The sequence below is a fragment of the Suncus etruscus genome, chromosome 10, assembly GCF_024139225.1.
Source record: "Suncus etruscus isolate mSunEtr1 chromosome 10, mSunEtr1.pri.cur, whole genome shotgun sequence".
Taxonomy (NCBI): Eukaryota; Metazoa; Chordata; class Mammalia; order Eulipotyphla; family Soricidae; genus Suncus; species Suncus etruscus.
Window position 1 is genome coordinate 37,457,703 of NC_064857.1, and position 21,332 is coordinate 37,479,034.

Below are 21,332 nucleotides of genomic sequence, written 5' to 3' on the forward strand. Positions count from 1 at the left end.
AGCAGGGAAGAAGAGAACCCCTCAGGAGGCAAAGCCCAATGAGACACCCCTTCATATACACATATCATATTGTTCATGTGGTTCGCTCTGCCCCTCTCACCTCTTTTCGGTGAATCTTCCAAGATCCACGCTGTCCTGTGGGGCTGTCATGACATCTAGAGTCTGCCCAACTGTAGTCAGATAGTTCATCTAAAAAGAAAGATGGTCTGTGAACTCCTCATCCCTTTTTACTAAACACTGGGCAAAGTCAGGAGGGCAGCAGGACTGACAGGATGAGATCCTAGGCCAATTGCGTGCTCGCTCTCTCTCTTTCTCTCTCTCTCTCTCTCTCTCTCTCTCTCTCTCTCTCTCTCTCTCTCTCTCTCTCTACCTCTCTGTCTTGTCTCTCTCCTCTCTCCTCCCCTCCAAGTATCAGGCCATGCCTCCTTGCCACCACGGCGGCCAGTCCACTATGGACCCAAAGCCAAGTCCTTTCCTCACTTTCCTCCCCTTCCAGGAAGACCTGGCTGTCTGATCTACTGTGACCACAAGAGCCTGCAACGAACCTCTAGGAAGAGTTCAATGAGGTTCAGGTAATAGGGCTGATCCCGGCAGCAGCGCTTCAACAGACAATAGATACAGGCCTCCACCATCAGAGAATCATTCACAGCATCCAGACCTATGCCCGGCTGTCCCGGGTATAGAGGAAACAAGGTAGGTAGCAGCCCAGACCAGACCCAGGCTTGGCACTTAACAAATTCCCATGGCTTTAGGAAGTCTCCAGGCTCACCCCCACTTTACCTTCTTATACCAACAGAGCTTCCCCCGGCGAGTTATGGACGAATCCATGATATCATCCGTCATGAGGAAGAAAGTTTGGAACTAGAAGATGGAAGAAGAACCCCAGGCTGCTTATCCCTTCTACCAGTGACAGTAGTTACCTGTGCTATGCCAGCAGGGTGGTCTGAGGTTGCCTCAGTGTGTTATAGCCTTCTGGAGAGTTCTCAGGCCTCTTTGGGCTCAGGTTTCCCAACTACAAAGTGCGATTAAAACGTTCAGTGGTGGGACCTGAGTAGTAGCTCAAGTGGTAGGTCTTGCATGTGCTAGCCTAGGACGGACCGCAGTTCGATCCCCCAGTGTCCCATATGGTCCCCCAAGCCAGGAGCACTTTCTAAGCCCATAGCCAGAAGTAACCCCTGGGCATCACTGCATGTGGCCCCAAAACAAAGAACAAACAAAAAACTTTCTTTTTGTGTGTGTGTGTTTTGTTTGTTTGTATTTCGGGCCACACCCGTTTTGATGCTTAGGGGTTACTCCTGGATAAGCACTCAGAAATTGCCTCTGGCTTGGGGGGACCCTATGGGACGCCGGGGGATCAAACCTCGGTCTTTCCTTGGCTAGCACTTGCAAGGCAGAAACCTTACCTCTAGCGCCACATCTCTGGCCCCACAAAAAACTTTCAATGTTGAGAGCAGAGAGTAATGGGGAACATCACCTTACCCCTGGAGCAGTTTTGAATCTGTGCTGGGGAGAGCCTGGGCAGCCACACCCAGTGGTGCTTGGCTCAACTTACCGCTGCTTCCAGTCATGCCAGGATTATGACCATGCCCACCCCACTACTTCCTGCTATCCCTGCCTCCAGCTGCTTCTAGATTTGTTCAATCTGACCATCCTTTACTGTCACTTCTTGTCATAAAATGATTTATTATCAGAAATACCCATGCTACCCTGGCAGCCAGTCTACCAGAAAATTGACCTAATTTAAAACAAACAAACAAACAAACAAACAAAATAAAGCAAGAGAGGCCCAGGAGACAAGACAGTATGAACATTAAAGTGCTTTTCTGAGCCGGAGCAATAGCACAGTTGTAGGACATTTACTTTGCATGTAGCCAACCCAGACGACCCTGGTTCGAATCTCAGCGTCCCATATAGTCCCCAAGCCTGCCAGGAGCAATTTCTGAGCATAGAGCCAAAGGTAACCCATGAGTGCTGCTGGGAGTGACTCCAAAACCAAAAAATAAAACAGAAAAAAGGGATTGTCTAGTCAGCAACGACAGCCAACACACTGGTTTACTTCCAATACCATATCCTGGAGCACGAGCCAGGAATGGCTGCTACGCAAGGCCTGAATGACCCCAAGGCAAAGCAAATAGGGCAGGGGTAAAGCTAGGTAGAGCACCTGCGTTGCAAGTATAAGACTTAGTTTGTTCCTCAGCACCACACAAAAGGCACTCACAAACAGAAGTCAGGCAGCCCCCAGATAACCCTTGGTATCAGAGAGATGAGGAAACATCTGTATTCTCTTGCCAAGAACTCCAGGGAAGATTCCAAGACTTCACACTTAAGAAGACTTTTGGAAAAGCCAGACCAGACTTGCACCTCCCAGGGATGAAGAAGAAAAGCTTATTGGGGTTCTACTGTTTGTTAGTTTGTTTTTGCCATACCCAGCAATGCTCAGGGGTTGCGCTTGGCTCTACATGATTGTGATCCGAATTATTTTTCTTTTTCTTTTTTTTTGTTTTTTTTTTTTTTGTTTTTGGGTCACATCCAGCAGCACTCAGGGGTTACTCCTGACTCCAGGCTCAAAAATAGCTCCTGGCTGGCACTGGGGGCGGGGAGGGGGACATATATGGGATGCCGGGAATCGAAAACTCGGGTCTGTCTCAGGTCGGCATGCAGAGCCAATGTCCTATCTTTTGTGCTATCTCTCCAGCCCCCTGTGATCAGAATTCTTTATTTGTAGCAGTGCCAGGGATTGAACTCAGAGCCTCACACGTAGAAGGCATGACCTTGACCTCTCAGCCACGTTGTTGCCCCAGAAAAGGTGAGACATCTACAGGGGGATCTTTGCATTGGGTTTTATTTGTTTTGGGTTGAGGGGTCACACCCCAGTGGTTGCTCAGGGATGGCACCAAGCAACACTTGCCAGTACCCCAGTCTCCACAGCATGCATAGCCCATGAAGCCCCAATTGTCGTTGTTTAAATAATCTTCACAGGTCTGTTCTATATTGGGAAGTAATGGAATACCACATCACCACAAAGTGTTATTTTGGGAAGAAGGGGCTAGGTGCACCGGCTGTAGCTCTGGGTTACTCTCTGCTCGGGCTAAGGACAGTGCTGAAACAGAAACCCAAACTCCTGCATACAAAGCAAGTACTCAGTTTCCCCCCACATAGCTTTCTATGTGCCCTAGCTTTTTAACCTATGTTTCTATCTGTTTAGCTGCTTGTAATCACAAGGAAATAATCAGGGCAGTTCCAGACTGAATTCAGAGCCATTCTTCCAGGCTCTGAAGTCAGAAAGGTGAGTTAGGATCTCAGGAATAGATAACACTTCACAGAGTTGAGGCCCTAAGTTCGCTCACCACCACTAAAAATTCTTGTTTTTCCAGGGGCCGGAGAAATAGCATGGAGGGAAAGCTTTTGCCTTGCATGCAGAAGGATGGTGGTTAGAATCCCAGCATCCCATATAGTCCCCCGAGCCTGCCAGGGACGATTTCTGAGCATAGAGCCAGAAGTAGCCCCTGAGCGCTGCCAGGTGTGACCACTCCCAAAATATATATAAAATGCAACTCTTACCATTCCTCCCTATCAAGAAGAACAGGAAGCAGCCCTCACCCAGTGTGCAGGGCCTTCTGCTTGGATTCCTAGCCTGCGAACTGTGAGCAGCAAATTCCTTTGATTTATAAGCTACGACATCTTGTGGTTGCATCCAAAGAAAGAGAGTTGAAACTGTGGAAGAGCAATAGGCAAATGTCCTTGTTCTTAGGAAGTGAATACTGAAATTGAAAAATAAGAGGTAGAAGAAAAAGAAGGAGAAATGTAAAGAAAATAGAACAGAGTCAAGGAGTTTGAACAATAGGAGCATTCTGGAAGTCATAGCCACACCAAGAGTGATCGAGTTTAACACAGCTGAGAAAAATCCAGAAGGAAGGGTGCAACCAGGGCAGAGCAGTGGCCTGGAAGGACTGCATTTGCAGGCCCTACACCCCAGCCCCAGAGCTTTGTTCAGCACTGCAGAACCTGGAGCCCTTCTCTGAGCACAGTGCCTTCAACCATCCTGGAGCCCAGTTCTCTGTATCCCACTAGGGCCAGAACCAGACACATTCAGGGCCAAGTGAGTTGGGAATAGGAAACAGGAAGCCTGGAGAAAAGCAGAAACAGAACATTGAAAAAAGCAAACAAATTGTCACTAAGGAACCTAACCCACTCACACCAATTGTTGTATGCAAGAATCTGGACCAATAGCAATTTTACCAGCAATGCTAGAAATTGGGGCATTTGTGGGGCATCTTTATATTTTTTCTTTTTGGGCCACACCCGTGATGCTTGGGAGTTACTCCTGGTTATGCACTCAGATGCTGGGGGATCTAACCACGGTCCATCCTAGGTCAGCCACGTGCAAGGCAAATGCCCTACCGCTGCACCACCATTCCAGCCCCTTATCTATTATTTTTGTTACTGTGGGTGGGGAGACAGCCAACCCAGCAGTGCTCAGGCCTATCCTAGGTCTGTGCTCAGAATTCACTCCTGTCAGTACTCAGAGGATACTGTGAAGAGAAGGGCATCACAGAGTCAGCCACAGGCAAGAAAATGCAACTCCTATACTGGCTCTCTAGTGCTCAGGGAAATGTCTTCTTTGTGAAATTTAGGGAACTTCATTTTAAAACATTTTCAAAATCTACCCAGTGAGGGGCCAGAGTGGTGGCACAAGCAGTAGGGCGTTAGCCTTGCATGCACTAACCTAGGACAGACCATGGTTCGATCCCTCATCATCCATATGGTCCCCCAAGTCAGGAGTGATTTCTGAGTGCATAGCCAGGAGTAACCCCCCCGAGCGTCACCAGGTGTGGCCCAAAACAAAAACAATCTCAAACACAAAAATCTACCTAGTGAGTTCCAGTTCTCTTTTTGGAGGAGGGGTTCTTCCCTGAGATTCTAGGCCAAGAGTACCTGTAGTTCAATCAGGCACCAAGGATTTGGTACTCTGAGAGTCCTGCAGAGTGGAAGATCACCAGGGTCAAACCCATGGTGGCCAGGCATGGCTGGCTGTATGCAAAACCAAGTTGTACTCCAGGCCCTGTGCCAGTTCTCGATCTCCAAGGAAGACTGCTTTCCTGGAAGGTGGCCAATAGCTGGCTGTCCTCTGTGAGAGGAAAGAGGCAACACCCCTCTCCCAGCTGTAAGGCTGTGCCACCACTCATTAGCAAATAACTGTCACTCCAAAGAGCATCCCCACATCTGTCACCCCTTGTCATTACCGTGTGAAGCAGCCTCTATTGTAGCCTAGCAGGGCAACAGAAAACCACCCCTCAAAGGATGTTCAGGCTCTGCCACCCCACCCCACCCCAGGGCACCATGAGCCTGCCCTTCAGCCCTTCACCCATGCCTCTCACCAGTTCCACACACCAGCCCACAGTGAGGGCACGCTCGATATTCTTGGCATCTTGCTTCTTGGGCCCGACCAGCTCCCGGTAGGCGGCCACCACTGTCATGCCCCGATTGTATTTGCCCCCAAGCGTGTTGTACTCCAGGATCTGCGGAGGCAAAGGGGAGTAAGGGAAAGATGGGGACACAGAGGACCCAGGATACAGTCCTCCTGGCCCCTCCCACCATGCAACATGAATCCCTCCTCCCCTTGGCTTCTCCCCCCAATCTTGGACCACAGTTAGAAGAGTGCTTCTCCAGGGGGCAGAGAGAGAGAGAATGGAGATAAGGCGTTTGCCTTGCATGTATAATGTCATTGGCTCGAATCCCAGCATCCCATATGGTCCCCCGTGCCTGCCAGGTGCAATTTCTGAGTGCATAGCCAGGAGTAACCCCTGAGCACTGCTAGGTGTGACCCAAAAACCAAAAAAAAAAAAAAAAAAAAAAGAAAAGTGCTTCTCCTGGGCTGCCTTCTCAATCTGAGTGCTGCCAGGTGTGGCCCAAAAACCAAATAAATAAATAAATAACATTAAAACATTTCTCTCCCTTTGGGCCAGAGTAATAGCAGTCAATAGAACTTTTGCCTTGTACACAGTTGACTACGGTTCATCTCCAACATCCAATATGGTCCTGAAACCTGCCAGGAAAATTTCTGAGCACAGAGCCAGGAGTAACCCCTGAGCACCTCTGGATGTGGCCCAAAAGCAAAAACAAAAATAAAAACAAGGGGCCGGAGAGATAGCATGGAGGTAAGGCGTTTGCCTTTCATGCAGGAGGTCATCGCTTCGAATCCCGGCGTCCCATATGGTCCCCCGTGCCTGCCAGGAACAATTTCTGAGCCTGGAGCCAGGAATAATCTCTGAGCACTGCCGGGTGTGACCCAAAAACCACAAAAAAAAAAAAAAAAAAAAAAAAATAAAAACAAAAATTCCTCTCCCTGGATCATGCGGAGTGAAATCAGAAGTCGCAAAACTGGCTTAGAATGATCTCTCTCATATGAGGGACTAAAGAAACTTCCTAGGGGACTGTCAACTGTCCCATGGTAACAGAATGAAGAGCAGTGGAATGGGCATGGGAAGAAGTTTGAGAAGGGAACACCAAGAATCGTGAAGGGGCTTGTGCTTGCCAGAGGTAAGGTGAGGGGCAGGAGAGAAACTGGGGACATTGGCACTGGTGTAAAGAGTGGTATTAGAATATTGTATGCTTCGGGCCCGGAGAGATAGCACAGCGGCATTTGCCTTGCAAGCAGCCGATCCAGGACCAAAGGTGGTTGGTTCGAATCCCGGTGTCCCATATGGTCCCCTGTGCCTGCCAGGAGCTATTTCTGAGCAGACAGCCAGGAGTAACCCCTGAGCAACGGTGGGTGTGGCCCAAAAACCAAAAACCAAAAAAAAAAAAAAAAAAAAAAAGAATATTGTATGCTTGAACTTCAATTGCAATGTCTTTTTTTTTTTTTTTGATGTTTTTTTTTTTTTTTTTTGGGGGGGGGTTTTGGGTCACACCAGGCAGTGCTCAGGGGTTATTCCTGGCTCCAGGCTCAGAAATTGCTCCTGGCATGCACGGGGGACCATATGGGACGCCGGGATTCGAACCGATGACCTCCTGCATGAAAGGCAAACGCTTTACCTCCATGCTATCTCTCCGGCCCCCAATTGCAATGTCTTTTTAACCTTGTAATTCAGTGATTCGATTTAAAAAAAAACAAAAATATCCCTCTCCTAGGCAGGCAATCTGACTCAGTGATCAGTATGATCACTGAGATCAATATGATCTCCTGCATGCAGATCCTGTGCTCAGCTCAACCATACGCTATTCCTGGCCAGATCCTCCATGCACTGGAGGGGAACTCCAGTGAAACCCCACCAATCGTGTCTCTAGTGAACCTGTCACTCCTGCCTTTCCACAGGAAATTATTTTAGGAAGACTTCCCCTGTCTACATCCCCATGTTGCCAATCTCTGCATCCTAGTTACCACCCAGAACAGGGAGTCAGCAAGTAGTTATAAAAAAAAAAAGTTCTACTCAGCAGAGCAGAAACACAGAGAAAGTGCTTGCTTGCACATGGCTGATTCAATTTCAATCCCATAAGGTTCCCCAAGCCCACCATTGGTGATCCTTGAGTGCAGAGCCAGAAATAAGCCCTGAGTATTGCCAGGAAGCAATAAAATAAAATAAAATAAAATAAAATAAGTAAAACTTTTACTTGTTTCTCCAAAAGAATAAAAACTAGGCTTCCTGGTAGTAAGATCACTGGTAGTAGTTCCTTATGGGGTCTCTGAGGTGACACCGGTAATGCACAGTCCTGGCCAAGGGGATCCCTCATGATTTCTGGACCCCCAACTTCTCTTCCTCAAGAAACCAAGGGTCTGGAGCCAGAGCGGTAGCACAGCGGTAGGGCATTTGCCTCGCACACGGCCAACCCAGGACAGACCTCAGTTAGATTCCCAGCGTCCCATATGGTCCCCTTTGCCAGCCAGAAGCGATTTCTGAGCGCAAAGCCAGGAGTAACCCCAGAGTGATGCCGAGTATGGCCCAAAAACCAACCAATCAATAAATAAACTGCTTTAAAAAAAAAAAGAAAGCAAGGGTGACAGCCTTTACCCCAGGAGCCTCCATCCTGGCCCAGGCCCAGCTGTTTTGAGGTTCACTGAGAACCACAAGGCAGAACAGGAAGTCCAAGAGGTGGCCCAAGCTCCCCCAAAGACCATCCCATAAGAGCTGCTCCTATAGTCACTTCACCCCACCTACGTCCCGTGGCCTCACCTCCTTGAGACGGGTGATCACATCTCCTATCTCGGGGTGGTCCAGGTCATCTTCTGTCAGCAACTTAACAATCTCAGGGAAGTACTGGAGGAATTCCTGCTTCTCTTGGCTAACTGCATCTGAATTCTTGCCTCCATTCATTCTGGAAGAGGGAAGTGATCTGAAGAGAGAGGGGACAAGTCAGAAGAAACGGGCCAATGCAACCCTCCCCAGAACCCCTCACTCCCCCACACTCACCGAGGCTCCTTTGTCCACGCCTGGCAGCAGCAGCGGACAGTGTGCCAGGCCCCCGGCACTGAGCACCCGTGCCCTAGGGAGGGCCGCCGGAGAAGTCTGAGACACCTCTCCCGGGATGCCCCGTAGGGGGCTGGCAGCAAGAAGACTCTCACAGACCTCAGCCAGCAGGACAGGGGCATCCTGGGGGGTGGCCTACTCCCCGGGCCACCCCACCACGACCCCCAACCTCTCTCTGCCTTTGGAGCTACAATACCCAGCCCTCTTTTGCAGGGGGAGAGGCTTTACAGACCAAAGGAAGTGCAAGGGACTACAAACTATGGCGCTCTGCTTAAAATATCATCAACTTTTCTCCTCTTATCACTCAACTCTTTCTTCAGGGAACCAGAAGGATTGCCACCACTTAGATTGCATCTAGAGTGCATCTAGAATAATCCAGAGTTTTAAAAACCTCACAAGTGAGACCTGAAATGGCCTTTATATCACATTTCCTAAAGGCAAAACATGCTCTGGGAGGTAGAAAGATGAACCAAGCAGTAAGTAAGAAGGAGGCTAGAGCGGTGGCGCAAGAGGTAGGGTGTTTGCCTTGCACGTGGGTGATCCAGGACAGACCACGGTTCGATTCCCGGCGTCCCCGAGGGTCCCGCAAGCCAAGAATAATTTCTGAGCACTGAGCCAGGAGTCACCTCTGAGCGTCCTCGGGTGTAACCCAAAAACAAAAGAATAAAAAAAAAAAAAAAAAAAAAAGGAGAGCTAAGTCTAGAAGCCTTGTGTTGCGTGAAATCCTGGCATCCTGGGGATCATGTCTCTTTCACGCACACACGCAAGACGAGGAAACCAGACAGGTCTCCAGACCCCGCTCAGCCCCAGGTCAAGTTCGCGGCCACTCTCACCTGTTCCAGGGTGCAGCTCCGCAGGTGGCACCGATGCCCGACAGGGGGATGCTAAAATTCCACAACCCTTGGCGCTCGGCCTTCTGGGTCGAGTAGTTCTCGTTCTCCCGGCATTAACTACAGGAAATAGCACCTTGGACTACAACTCCCTTGATGCCACGGGGCGACGCAAACTAACTGGGTTTGGTGGGCGGGGCTCAGTGGGCGTAGTGGCCGCTGATTGGCTGCGCCGACTCAGACATTCATAGGGCCTGTTCCAGGCAGCCAATGAGGAGCAGCTCCCGTTGTTTGGAAAAACTGATTGAACCTAGAGTGTGCCCAGTGTGGGGCCACTAGAGGTGCAAATGGGGACTCATCCCGGGCTGGAAATTTGCCCACTCTCGCGCGTGTTGTCACTCTCCTGCACAACTGGATTTGCACCATCTTTCTGCTAGGCAACATGGCAGGAAGAGAAAGCCAAGAAATGTCCTAGATTTAGATCTTTATGCTTTGTTTAACTTGGAAGCTTCTCTGAGCAGGCAGTTGGCTTTCTTGAAGCTACCTGTGAAGTGGGGATAATAAATTAATAGATTTAAGGTACTTAAAGGACTTAATAAAGACTCAAAACTGAAGCTGGCTTTCTCTCTCTCCCTCTCCCTCTCTCCCTCTTCCCGCCTCCCCACCTCCTCTTTTTTTTTTTTTTTTTTTTTGGTTTTTTGGTCACACCCGGCAGTGCTCAGGGGTTATTCCTGGCTCCAGGCTCAGAAATTGCTCCTGGCAGGCAGGACGCCGGGATTCGAACCGATGACCTCCTGCATGAAAGGCAAACTCCCTACCTCCATGCTATCTCTCCGGCCCCATCCCCACCTCCTCTTTCCATTATTTGATTCCATAAAATCTTTATCTATTATCGTTCCCAAATACCAGTAGTAATTGAAATTCTTGAGTTTTTCACAGGTCCTATGTTGTCAGGCCATCACAAAGCATGTCCTGGTTCCATTTCAACATCAGGGTTTCGTGACATGGAAACCCGCCCAGTTGCAAGTTTTTACTGGTTCTATGTTGTCATCAGGGTGGCGTGGAAGCCACCTGCCCTGGTACAAGCCATTGCTAGGGTAGTTTGGAAACTTGCCTCGATTATAAGTCATTTCCTGGTGTGGTGCTCCTGCCGGTTCCAATGACGAGACCCAAAGTTCAGGGGTGTATGGCTGAACTCAGAACAATTGAACCCTAAGTTAAATCAACGTGACAAATGTTTAGGGTGAAAGCCAACCTCTAACATATAAACTATCTGTTAGGGACAGGAACTAAGAATGCCCATTTTATTGGGCCTATATAAAAAGGAAAAGGATAATGCCACAAGGTACTATTGGAGCACCAGGGAGGCTAAGTAGTAGTAACGCCCTCACTTAATGTCATGCTTAATAACCTCCAATACATAGGTCTACTAACAACCTTGTTCCCCAGGAAATACATATAAAGAGATACACATATTGCTTAGTTTTTTGTTTTTTTGTTTTTTTTTGCTTTTGGGTTTGTTTTTTGTTTGTTTGTTTGCTTTTGTTTTCGGTCACACCCGGCAGCACTCAGGGGTTAATCCTGGCTCTATGCTCAGAAATCGCCCCTAGCAGGCACAGGGGACCATATGGAATGCCGGGATTCAAACCATCATTCTTTTGCATGAAAGGCAAATACCTTACCTCCATGCTATCTCTCCAGCCCCCTCCCTAGTATTTTTACTGAACAACTCCAATAGGGCAATACTGCATCCAATAATGAAATGCACATAAAGAAATATACATAATAGAGCAGTGAAGAAGTTTTGGGTTTAATGGCGGCTCAGGAAGCCAGTGGCCTCAATGAGATGGGTCAAGTTGAGAAACCCATCATCTACTATTGGTTGAATGAGGTGGCAATACTCAACTCCACGAAGGAGATATGGCTGATGATCCACAGGTGTGTCTACGATGTCACCCACTTTCTTCTTTTTTTAGTTTCTGGTCATATTGGATCTTCCCCATTATAGGCACTGTTCTCTTAGGTTTTCTTTTTCTTTTTTTTCTTTTTTCTTTTTTTTTTTTTTTTTTTTGTTTTTGGGCCACACCGGTAATGCTCAAGGGTTACTCCTCGCTATGCTCTCAGAAGTCGCTCCTGTCTTGGAGGACCATATGGGACGCCCGGGGATTGAACCACGGTCCATCCTAGGCTAGTGCTGGCAAGGCAGACACCTTACCTCTAGCACCACTGCGCCGGCCCCTCTCTTAGGTTTTCTTTACCATTACTTCACATCACAAAGCTGGTGGCTCAAGCAGTGGGGTTTGTGCCTTGCATTCGATAACCAAGGATGGACCTCCGTTCAATCCTGAGCATCCCATGTGGTCCCCATGCCAGGAGCGATATTTGAGCTCATAGGAGTAACCCCTGTGCATCACCAGGTGTGGCCTAAAAACAAAAAAAAAGAAAGCCGATCTTCTTGAGGCAGTCTTGTTGAAGTCTGAAAAACAAATACACTTGAAAGTGAAAACTAGGGGCTGGAGATATAGCATGGAGGTAAGATGTTTGCCTTGCATGCAGAAGGTCGATTGTTTGAATCACAGCGTCCCATATGGTACCTTGAGCCTGCCAGGGGCAATTTCTGAGCAAAGAGCCATGAGTAACCCCTGAGCACTGCCAGGTGTGACCCAAAAACCAAAATAAATAAATAAATTAATTAAATAAATAAATAAAGTGAAAATTAGAGACTTGTTGGAGGCTGCAACATTGCCCATTCTTCTTTCCCTTGGGGCCTAGTGGGTTGACTAGATATCCTGTTTCCCCACATGCCAGGATCTTGTCCTGTGTCTTAGATCTGTATTCATCATTCTCGGCACCTGCCTATGAAGGGAAAAAGAAATTAAGTCCCTAGATTAAGCCCCTAACTCTGCTCTATCCAAAACCGAATGTAGGTCATGCTTCTGGCCCTGGGTACGTGACATGAAGCTTCTGGGCTCCTGGTTTTCCCCCTTTGGTTTTCCCCCTCCCTCTATGTCGCTTGCAAAACTTGTTCTTACCACATCCTCTATGGAAATTGAGACTGGAGGGTCTGTTTCTGCTGCAAAAAAACTGTCACAAAATAAACTGCTTGATGTTGAACCAGGTGTAACCGCAGGGTAAGATGAACTGATAACTGCTTACTGTAAAATCATATAAAAGCCTTGCTTAAATTTGGCAGGGGGTCCTTGCTCTGAGAGCTCTCTCTCTGGTGCAAGTGACCCCTGGCGCCAGGAATAAACGCTCTTGCATTTGTATGGTTTCTGCTGTCCTTCTTGAAATACTCAGGATCGCTTGGAAATAAAACAGAAAATTCTGAACCTAACATCTGAACTTCCTCTGCCCAGATTTCCAATGGCACCTTTACCTTTCAAAACTCAGTTTCCTAACTACAGTCCTTGTCTTAGTCATGTTACCCTGTGGCAAAAATGCTTTCCAAAACCTTGGACTGCAGAGTAGACCCTTCCCAGAAGGGGAGAACACTTGGAAACTTTTATTATTTTTTTATTTTTGTTTTTGTTTTTGGGCCACATCCGTTTGACGCTCAGGGGTTACTCCTGGCTATGCGCTCAGAAATTGCCCCTGGCTTGGGGGGACCATATGGGACGCCGGGGGATTGGCTGTCCATCCTATGGTAGCGCTTGCAAGGCAGACACCTTACCTCTAGCGCCACCTTCCCGGCCCCAGCTTTTATTATTATTTATCACTAGGAGTTTAGTTTGTGAAGTTGCCCATTAGTAATTCAAACACATCTGCCCAAGCACCTTGTTCCTTGTTTGTATTTGTTAAAACTACAAAGTGCTGCAACTGGCTTCTGTCTTGAAGCGCCAGTGGCATTTCGATGAATTCACTTCAGGGAGAGTGGGTTGCCCGGGCTAGTATTAGGAAAAATATGAAATATGAAATAAATGAAACCACACAGAGTATGTGGGATTGACACGTCTTCTGGCAGGAGTTTGGCAAGTTTATTTTCCAAACAGGGGTTTTTATAGGGGTAAGCCAGTCCCAGGTGCAGAAAAGGATGTTTACCATAACAAGGCAAAAGGAGGGGCCCGGAGAGATAGCACAGTGGTGTTTGCCTTGCAAGCAGCCGATCCAGGACCAAAGGTGGTTGGTTCGAATCCAGGTGTCCCATATGCCACCCCCCCCCACCCCCCACCCCCCCCCACCCCCCCCCCACCCCACCCCCACCCCCCCCCCCCCCCCCCCGTGCCTGCCAGGAGCTATTTCTGAGCAGACAGCCAGGAGTAACCCCTGAGCCCCGCTGGGTGTGGCCCAAAAACCAAAACCAAAAAAAAAAAAAAAGGCTAAAGAAAAGTAACACTCAGGGCAGTTTTTTGTTTGTTTGTTTTTGTTTTCAGGGCAGTTTTTAACAAACAACCTCAAATGCAAGACATAGGTTAGAAAGAAATAGGAAGTATCTAGAAACTTGATCTTCACTGGGCTGGGCTCTATTGTTTATGAGGTCAAGCACAGGAAGAAACCAAATCTTCTAAAATGTGTTTTCCTATTTTCTGAGCAGAGTCAATTTCGACCTTGTTTACCAGAAACTTCAGCTGCAAGGACATATTTGAAAAAGAGACATTGTCTGAACTTTTATATACATCCATAAAAGGGGTTCTCGTAGTAATTTTTGATAGAGGCCACAATTATTCCTGAGATAATGCCAAGCATCTCTTTGGCAATTCCTCAACCATCCATGCAGGGGAAAAAGGCGTCCACAGCCTTTTGAAGAACCTCGCGGGGGATATTGCAGTTCTCCCCACCAGGAAAATCTAAAGATACCTCTGGTGGGCTGAATTCCCCTAAAGGTTTATGATGCCGTGGCAACAAAGAGCTGTGTGGTCTTCTCTGTGATCCTTCCTGTGATCCAGGTGATCCTCATGTGATTCTCTCCTTCAGCTAGTGTAGCAGGTTGTCCATACCTCCTGCCGACTCCAGGTTGTTAGATTCCCAAGTGGCACTAGACAGTATTGACTTCTCTTTTATTTATTTTTTTGGGAAGGCCAGACTTTTGACACTCAAGGGTTACTCCTGGCTATGTGCTCAGAAATCACTCCTGGCTTGGGGAACCATGTGGGATGCCGAGGATTGAATCTAGGTCCATCCTGCGTCAGCTGCGTGCAAAGAAAAAAGCCGCATGCAAAGAAAATGCCCTACTGCTGTGCTATCGCTCTGGCCCCTGATATCCCTTTTATTTATTGGGGAAGGGAGAGAGGATAAGTTAATATGATAGGGTAATTTGTGGTAATGTTTCTGAAGAATATAGAAAACCATTAGGACAGGAATGTAGAAATGACACCAGTTGATAGCCGTCTGTTTTACCTCCCCCATCTCTCTTGCTCGCTCTCTCTCTGTCACTCATTTAGTAGCATCAGGGATAGAACATTTGGTGCATGTGTTCTACTGCTGAGCTCAACTTCTACCCCTAACCCCCTCCTCAGCTGTCTTTTCTTGCTAAAATGCAAATTTGTAATTATGTATGAAGATTTTTTTGTTTGGTTGGTTTTTGGGGCCTCAGCCGTTGACACTCAAGGGGTTACTCCTGACTATGTGCTCAGAAATCGCTCCTGGCCTGGAGGACCAAATGGGATGTCGGGGGATCGAACTGTGGTCTGTCCTAGGCTAGTGTGAGCAACGCCACTTTGGCCCCCGTCTGAAGAATTTTACCAGAAAATCTTGATGCTTTATGCCTACTGGCTAACTTTAACCCGTCTTTTATAAAAAGATTCAAAATTGATCCAACGTAGACTAGTTACTCTGCTTACCACTTTCAGATAGTTAAATGTTAGAATGTGGGCTGTTGTGGCCAGAGAATGTTTCCTGTGTCATCTCTTACTACCTCGTTGGCAACTCCAATTTAGGGTTTTGTTTTATTTTCCATTGAGAATAATAATAAAAAAAGACCAAACTGAGAAAAAAAGAAAGAAGAATAAAAGAAAAAAACAAAAAATAATATACATAGTAAAGAAATACACCTAAAGAAATATACACATCACCCTTATGTATTTTGACTAAGTCTGAGGGGGACAGAATCTGGATTACTGCTTCAGCCAACAGGTGAATGATCTGTAGATAACAGGGAGGCGGCTGGCTGCAGTCATGGGCCAAGACATGTCCTTGAGCCAGGACCTACTCAAACTGCCAAATCAGGTCATGGGTGGCAGTTCACGGAGTTGATAAATGGAAATGGGGGACGTGGGGTGGTGCTCCAGGTCAAAAGGGGTATAGACCTGTAGGGATAAAAGGGGTTAATAGGGAGGGCAAAAATTTCTGGATAAGTGAACATAGGGTAACCATAGAAAAGGTTTTGTAGAGAAGCAGGGGAGGGGGAAGGTGATGCAACAAAGATGGACAAAACACACACACAAACACACACAGCCACCAACACAGATCAACATAGATTGTTCAATAATTTATAGCTGTAAAACTGACTCACATAGGAACAGGTCAAAGCACATCATATATATAAAACTTACAGGTAGGAAGGAGAGGAAAATTTCTAATTTCTTGTAATTATTGCTGATGAAGGTAGATTTGGCTGTAAAAGTGCCATAGTTTAGATAGTATATCATTCTCAAAACAATCAGCTTTTTTCTTTTTCTTTTTGTTTTTGGGCCATACCCAGCAGTGCTCAGGGGTTATCCTGGCTCTGCACTCAGAAATCTCTTCTGGCAGGCAAGGCAGTCACCTTACCTCTAGCGCTACCGCCCGGCCCCAGAAATGTTATTTTTAAGATAGGCTAATATATTCATTTTACACTTTAAAGATTGTTGCTATGGAGATATTACCCACCTTTGGCTATAGGCAGAAGCCACATAACATGCCTTTTATCTTTATGTAAAAAAGGGGGGTCATGGGGCCTGCGAGTTGGCACTAGAGGTAAGGTGTCTGCCTTGCAAGTGCTAGCCAAGGAAGGACCGCGGTTCTATCCCCCGGCATCCCATATGGTCCCCCCAAGCGAGGGACAATTTCTGAGTGTTAGCCAGGAGTAACCCCTGAGCATCAAACAGGTGTGGCCCGAAAAAACAAAAAAAAAGGGGGGGGGCAGATGTAGCCCCACCCCCAGGTAACTTGATCTTATCTGCAAGACCCCGCCCATTCCTGGGAGGAGTCTTGGAAAGGTTAGATAAGCTTTGACCAGAGAGGATAAGGGGCTTTTGGCCCTTTTGGTCTTTGACCAGGATGGAGGTTGGAGGAATATGGATGAAAGAAGTAAGACGCAGGGCTAGCTAAGAATGGCATGCATAAATGGTTATCAGCCACATCAGTTGGCCAGGGCAATAAAGATGTTATCTCTCTGGAAGCCTGCCTGTGAGTGAGTTCAATACCCATCTTTTTCCTGGACCCAGACCAGTTGGTTAATGGAGGATAGAGGCACGTGGCCAGGACCTAAGAACAAAGGCCTCCATCCATCATCCAAGGCCATCTTAAGGGCTGTTTTGCAACAATTTTATATTGAACACTGTAACAAAAATCTAGATTTATAGCATCGAATTATGGGTTAAGAGCATCCAAGTTGGGCCTGGAGAGATAGCACAACAGCGTTTGCCTTGCAAGCAGCCGATCCAGGACCAAAGGTGGTTGGTTCGAATCCCAGTGTCCCATATGGTCCCCTGTGCCTGCCAGGAGCTATTTCTGAGCAGACAGCCAGGAGTAATCCCTGAGCAATGCCGGGTGTGGCCCAAAAACAAAACAAAACAAAACAAAAGGAGCATCCAAGTTCCTTTTCTTTAGGATATTGTGAACAAAAATGTTAGGACATTATTGCAGACATAATAAAATTGAAAATAGGTTTCCAATACTTACCTGGCAGGGGAGATACCATGATCACGAAGGTGGTTTCCCCAGAGCGAGGCTTATCCATTGCACTCCGGATGTGCTGACCCCTGCGATTTCCCTAAATGTGGGAAACTCGACTGCATAATTTGTGGTAGTGGGGACTGCATTCGCGCTCTCCCCTGGTGACTTGGTTTATAATAACAGACTTAAGTTTAAAAAAAAAAAAGAAAATAGGTTTCCAAAATTTTCTCATAATGAGCACTATAGTAAGAGTCTAGAGCACCTAGGAGACAAAGAGATAGCACAGCAATAGGGCATTTGCCTTGCATGCGGCCGACTTGGAACTGACCCTTGTTTGATCCCCAGCATCTCATATAATCCCCAAAGTCTGCTAACAGCAATTTCTGAGTGTAGAGCCAGGAGCGTCGCCGGTATGACCCCCCCCCCCAAATAGTCTAGAACATCTAATTTTTTTCCATAGATATCTATGGACAAAACAATTAGACTATTTTTGAAGACATAATTAATTTTAAAATGATTTGTTTAGGAGCCGGAGTGATAGCAAAGCAGTAAGGCATTTGCCTTACATGCAGCCAACAGAGGAAGGACCCCAGTTTGAATCACAGTATTCCATATAGTCCCCCAAGCCTGCCAGGAACAACTTCTGAGCACAGAGCCATGAGTAATCCCTGAGCGCCACTGGGTGTGACCCCAAAACCAAAAACCAACAAAAAAAAAAAAAGAAAATGATTTGTTAAGACATTCATTTGTGGGGCCGGAGAGATACTATGAAGATAGGGCATTTGCCTTGCATGCAGAGGAACAGTGGTTCAAATCCCAACATCTCATATGGTCCTCTGAGCCTGCCAGGAGCAATTTCTGAGTGTAGAGCCAGGAGTAACCCCTGAGCACCGCCAGGTGTGACCCCCCCAAAATAAAAAAAGACATATTATGGTAGGGGGAATACCATGACAAAAAAATCATAGTAAAAAGGAACAAACAGCCTTAGCTCTTTCTGAAGAGGGACAGCCCATATAAAATGAAAGTACCATTAGATGAAGACAGAGTTTATTTGGAAAATGGTTAACATGCATAACATCCATTTACCAGAGTTCATTTGTCTGCAGACTCCAGGGGTTGGTTGGCTCCAGCTACATCTAAGGTTTTATTCAAAGGGGGGTAGATATTACATACCTCAACAATAGTTCTGGCTTGCTTCCATGGGAAGCAATGATGTACATGAAGTCATCGGGTGTTTGTGTGTAGGGCTTGATGCTCTTCTACAGGTGAGGTAAAAACAGGCACTGGCAAGTGAAGGAGCAGTTTCATTTCTTTGAGCCATCGGCCCTGGGAGGCCAAAATGAGAATATTATGAGTAATAAAAATAGGCAGTTCAGAGCACTTTTGCAAAAGAACTTGTAATTACTGAAGCAAGTACTGAACCACATGGTTATGGGTATTTAGGGAGGCAGTGACAAATCCAGGGAAAAGGCTGACCATGTATGCTGAGTCACTCACCATGTTATATGGACCTGGGAAATGGGAAAGTAAGTAAATCAACATGGCAAAATCCATTTGTTGACACTGTTCTGGTCAGCAAGGGGTCCATGTTCCAACTGTTCCCTGAGAATAAACTATTGATATAAAACATGGGGCCTTTGATATGAGGGAAGGACAGATTATTGAAGAAGTTACATAATGAGTCCTTCTAGGAAATATACCAGGAGGGTCTGGAGAGATAGCATGAAGGTAGGACATTAGCCTTACATGCAGAAAGTCAGTGTTTCGAGTCCTGGCATTCCATGTGTTCACCTGAGACTGCCAGGAGCAATTTCTGAGCATAAAGCCAGAAGTAACCACTGAGCACTGCCAGGTGTGACCCAAAAAACAAACAAAATAAATATCCCAGGATTTTCTAATGGGGTAATAGAAGGAGATATCTCATGAGAAATCATCTAAGGCTCTTTGAAGAACCTTGCTGAGGGACAGAATGGATTCTTTTCTTTTTGTGTGTGTGGGGCCACACCCAGCAGTGCTCAGGGTTACTCCTGGCTCTGCACTCAGATATCATTTCTGGAGGGCTCAGGGTACCAAATGGCATGCTGGGGATTGAACCCAAGTCCAACCCAGGCCTGCCATCTGCAAAGCAAACACCCTACCACTGTGCTATCTCTCCAGCTTTTGGATTCTATTTCCTTTTTTGAATTATCATATCAGGATCCTATCCCAGCAGGGCAATTGCCCACAGTCTGCCTTTGATTATCCGAGCAGTTATTAACTCTAAATATGGAACAACAGTGTGAGACTGTTATTTTAAATAAACCATTCTAATGGTTCTGATAATTGGGTTCTAGCAGTGGTTGGGGATTTGAGGGTTGCAAAGATTTGTAACTATACATTTTCTCCAGGTATGAACTTAAATAAATTGGATTTTGGAGCCAGTCTATGAAATAGTCTAATTCCTTTTGAGCTTAAGGAATTAACTGCCTAGGACTATCCAGGGCAGGATGTGGAATATTTTGCTGAGCTCAGAGTTGGGAATTCCAAAGAAGGAACAAATCCAATTAATGTCACCCAACAGTTTCTGAAAATCATTAAAAGTTCTGAGATCTTTCTGGTAGATGGATACTTTTTCTAGGGACACACTGTAGTGTTCTCCAGGACATAGGCCAAGTATTTATGCAGGGGTAGTGTCTGAATTTTTTCTGTGACAGCCTGTAAACCAGCTGCCAGGAAACATGTCATGGCTTCATCATATAAAACCTAAATATCTCTGTTGTTAGAGCGTGCTAACAAGATATCATTCATATAATAAAATATATAAGCATGGGAAAATATTGTGCAAGCAGGGCATAAAACCATATAAACCAAGTATTGGCACATGATAGGTAAGTTGTTCATTCCTTGAGGTAAAACAGTTCACGGAAATCACCACTTAACCACTGGAGGCCCTGTTGTTAAAAAGGGAATAAAGAATAAAAAGCATTTGTGGTCCTCTGAGAGTATGGATATATAATAAAACCAATCTTTTATATCTATTACCAGCATCAGCCATCCTTTATGTACTGCCACTGGGATGGGCAGACCTGGTTGTAAAGCACCCATGGGGACCATTTTAGTTAACATTTCTCTTTTTTGTTCTTTTATTTTTTGGGGGGTTCACACCTGGCAGTGCTCAGGGGTTACTCCTGGCTCAATGCTCAGAAATAGCTCCTGGCAGTCTCTGGGGACCATATGGGATGCCAGGATTTGAACCACCTACTTCTGCATGCAAGGCAAACTGCCTGACCTCCATGCTATCTCTCCGGCCCCTAGTTAACATTTCTTTTTTTTTTTTTTTTTGGTTTTTGGGCCACACCCGTGACGCTCAGGGGTTACTCCTGGCTATGCACTCAGAAGTTGCTCCTGGCTTGGGGGACCATATGGGACGCCGGGGGATCGAACCGCGGTCCGTCCTATGCTAGCGCTTGCAAGGCAGACACCTTACCTCTAGCGCCACCTTCCCGGCCCCTAGTTAACATTTCTTAAATCAATTAACAGCCGACATTTACATGAATTTTTTTTGTATAACAAAAACAGGAGAGTTTCATTCTGAAAATAAGATCTGAATATGTCCCAGTTTAAGCTATTCCTCTACCAAGTCTAGTTGTGCCTTTAATTTTGTTTTGTTAAGGAGCCATTGCATCATCCACGCAGGATCATGGTATTTTCACTAAAAGCTGAGGGGTGGCAGGGTGGCTGAATCACAGAGATGCCAATTTAAAAAGCATGGCCTCTGAATTAGTGGCCAAGGAGGAGACTGAGTGAGGGATATAATATTCACATTCCAATGATTATGTAGATCTTGGTCCTATAGGCTCTATATTCTCTGGAAGGATAGCTTGATTCATTCCTATTCTCCTGAGCCTTTTTGTTGAGCCTGTCTCCATACAGCATAGCATAGACATGAGCCTTATATGCTCAATTGATCCAATATTTTGACAAGCCCTTAAACACCCCATGACATCGCCTGGCAGTCTTCATTGGAATTCTCAAGAGCTAATGATTTTATTAGGTGCTGCTGTGCCTGCTTACTTTTAATTTGTGTCTGGACAGCATCTATCAGTTTACCCAGGAATTTTGCATATGGCTCTGAATGCTTTGAAAAATCTTTGTAAAGGGGCCAGAGAGATAGCACAGCGGTAGGGTGTTTATCTTGCAAACAGCTGATGCAGAACTGACTGGGGTTAGAATCCAGGTGGTT

At 46.4% G+C, this 21,332-nt stretch overlaps 2 protein-coding genes and 1 non-coding gene across 11 annotated transcripts in view; 2 read left to right on the forward strand and 1 right to left on the reverse strand.

Annotated features, from left to right (window-relative positions):
- Positions 1-21,332, forward strand: part of RUSC1 (RUN and SH3 domain containing 1) — a 148,123-nt gene that overhangs the window by 32,861 nt on the left and 93,930 nt on the right. The gene's annotated exons all lie outside the window — the stretch shown is intronic.
- LOC126020739 (farnesyl pyrophosphate synthase-like) overlaps positions 1-21,332 on the reverse strand; it is a 340,408-nt gene that overhangs the window by 4,160 nt on the left and 314,916 nt on the right. For 2 of the 6 annotated variants that reach the window (XM_049782296.1, XM_049782293.1), the window contains exons 4-8: positions 8,172-8,331; positions 5,379-5,519; positions 781-861; positions 546-668; positions 101-189 (exon numbers count right to left, since the gene is read on the reverse strand). In XM_049782296.1, coding sequence (XP_049638253.1) covers positions 101-189; positions 546-668; positions 781-861; positions 5,379-5,519; positions 8,172-8,312 — 575 coding nt within the window. In that variant the 5' untranslated portion in view covers positions 8,313-8,331. Of the gene's footprint in view, positions 1-100; positions 190-545; positions 669-780; positions 862-5,378; positions 5,520-8,171; positions 8,332-8,408; positions 8,596-9,298; positions 9,333-21,332 lie in introns of those variants that run through there. The other 4 variants (XM_049782295.1, XM_049782294.1, XM_049782297.1 and 1 more) reach the window with 3 other exon arrangements.
- LOC126021662 (U1 spliceosomal RNA) lies at positions 17,109-17,270 on the forward strand. Its single transcript, XR_007500157.1, has one exon. It is a non-coding gene; the product is annotated as a U1 spliceosomal RNA (small nuclear RNA).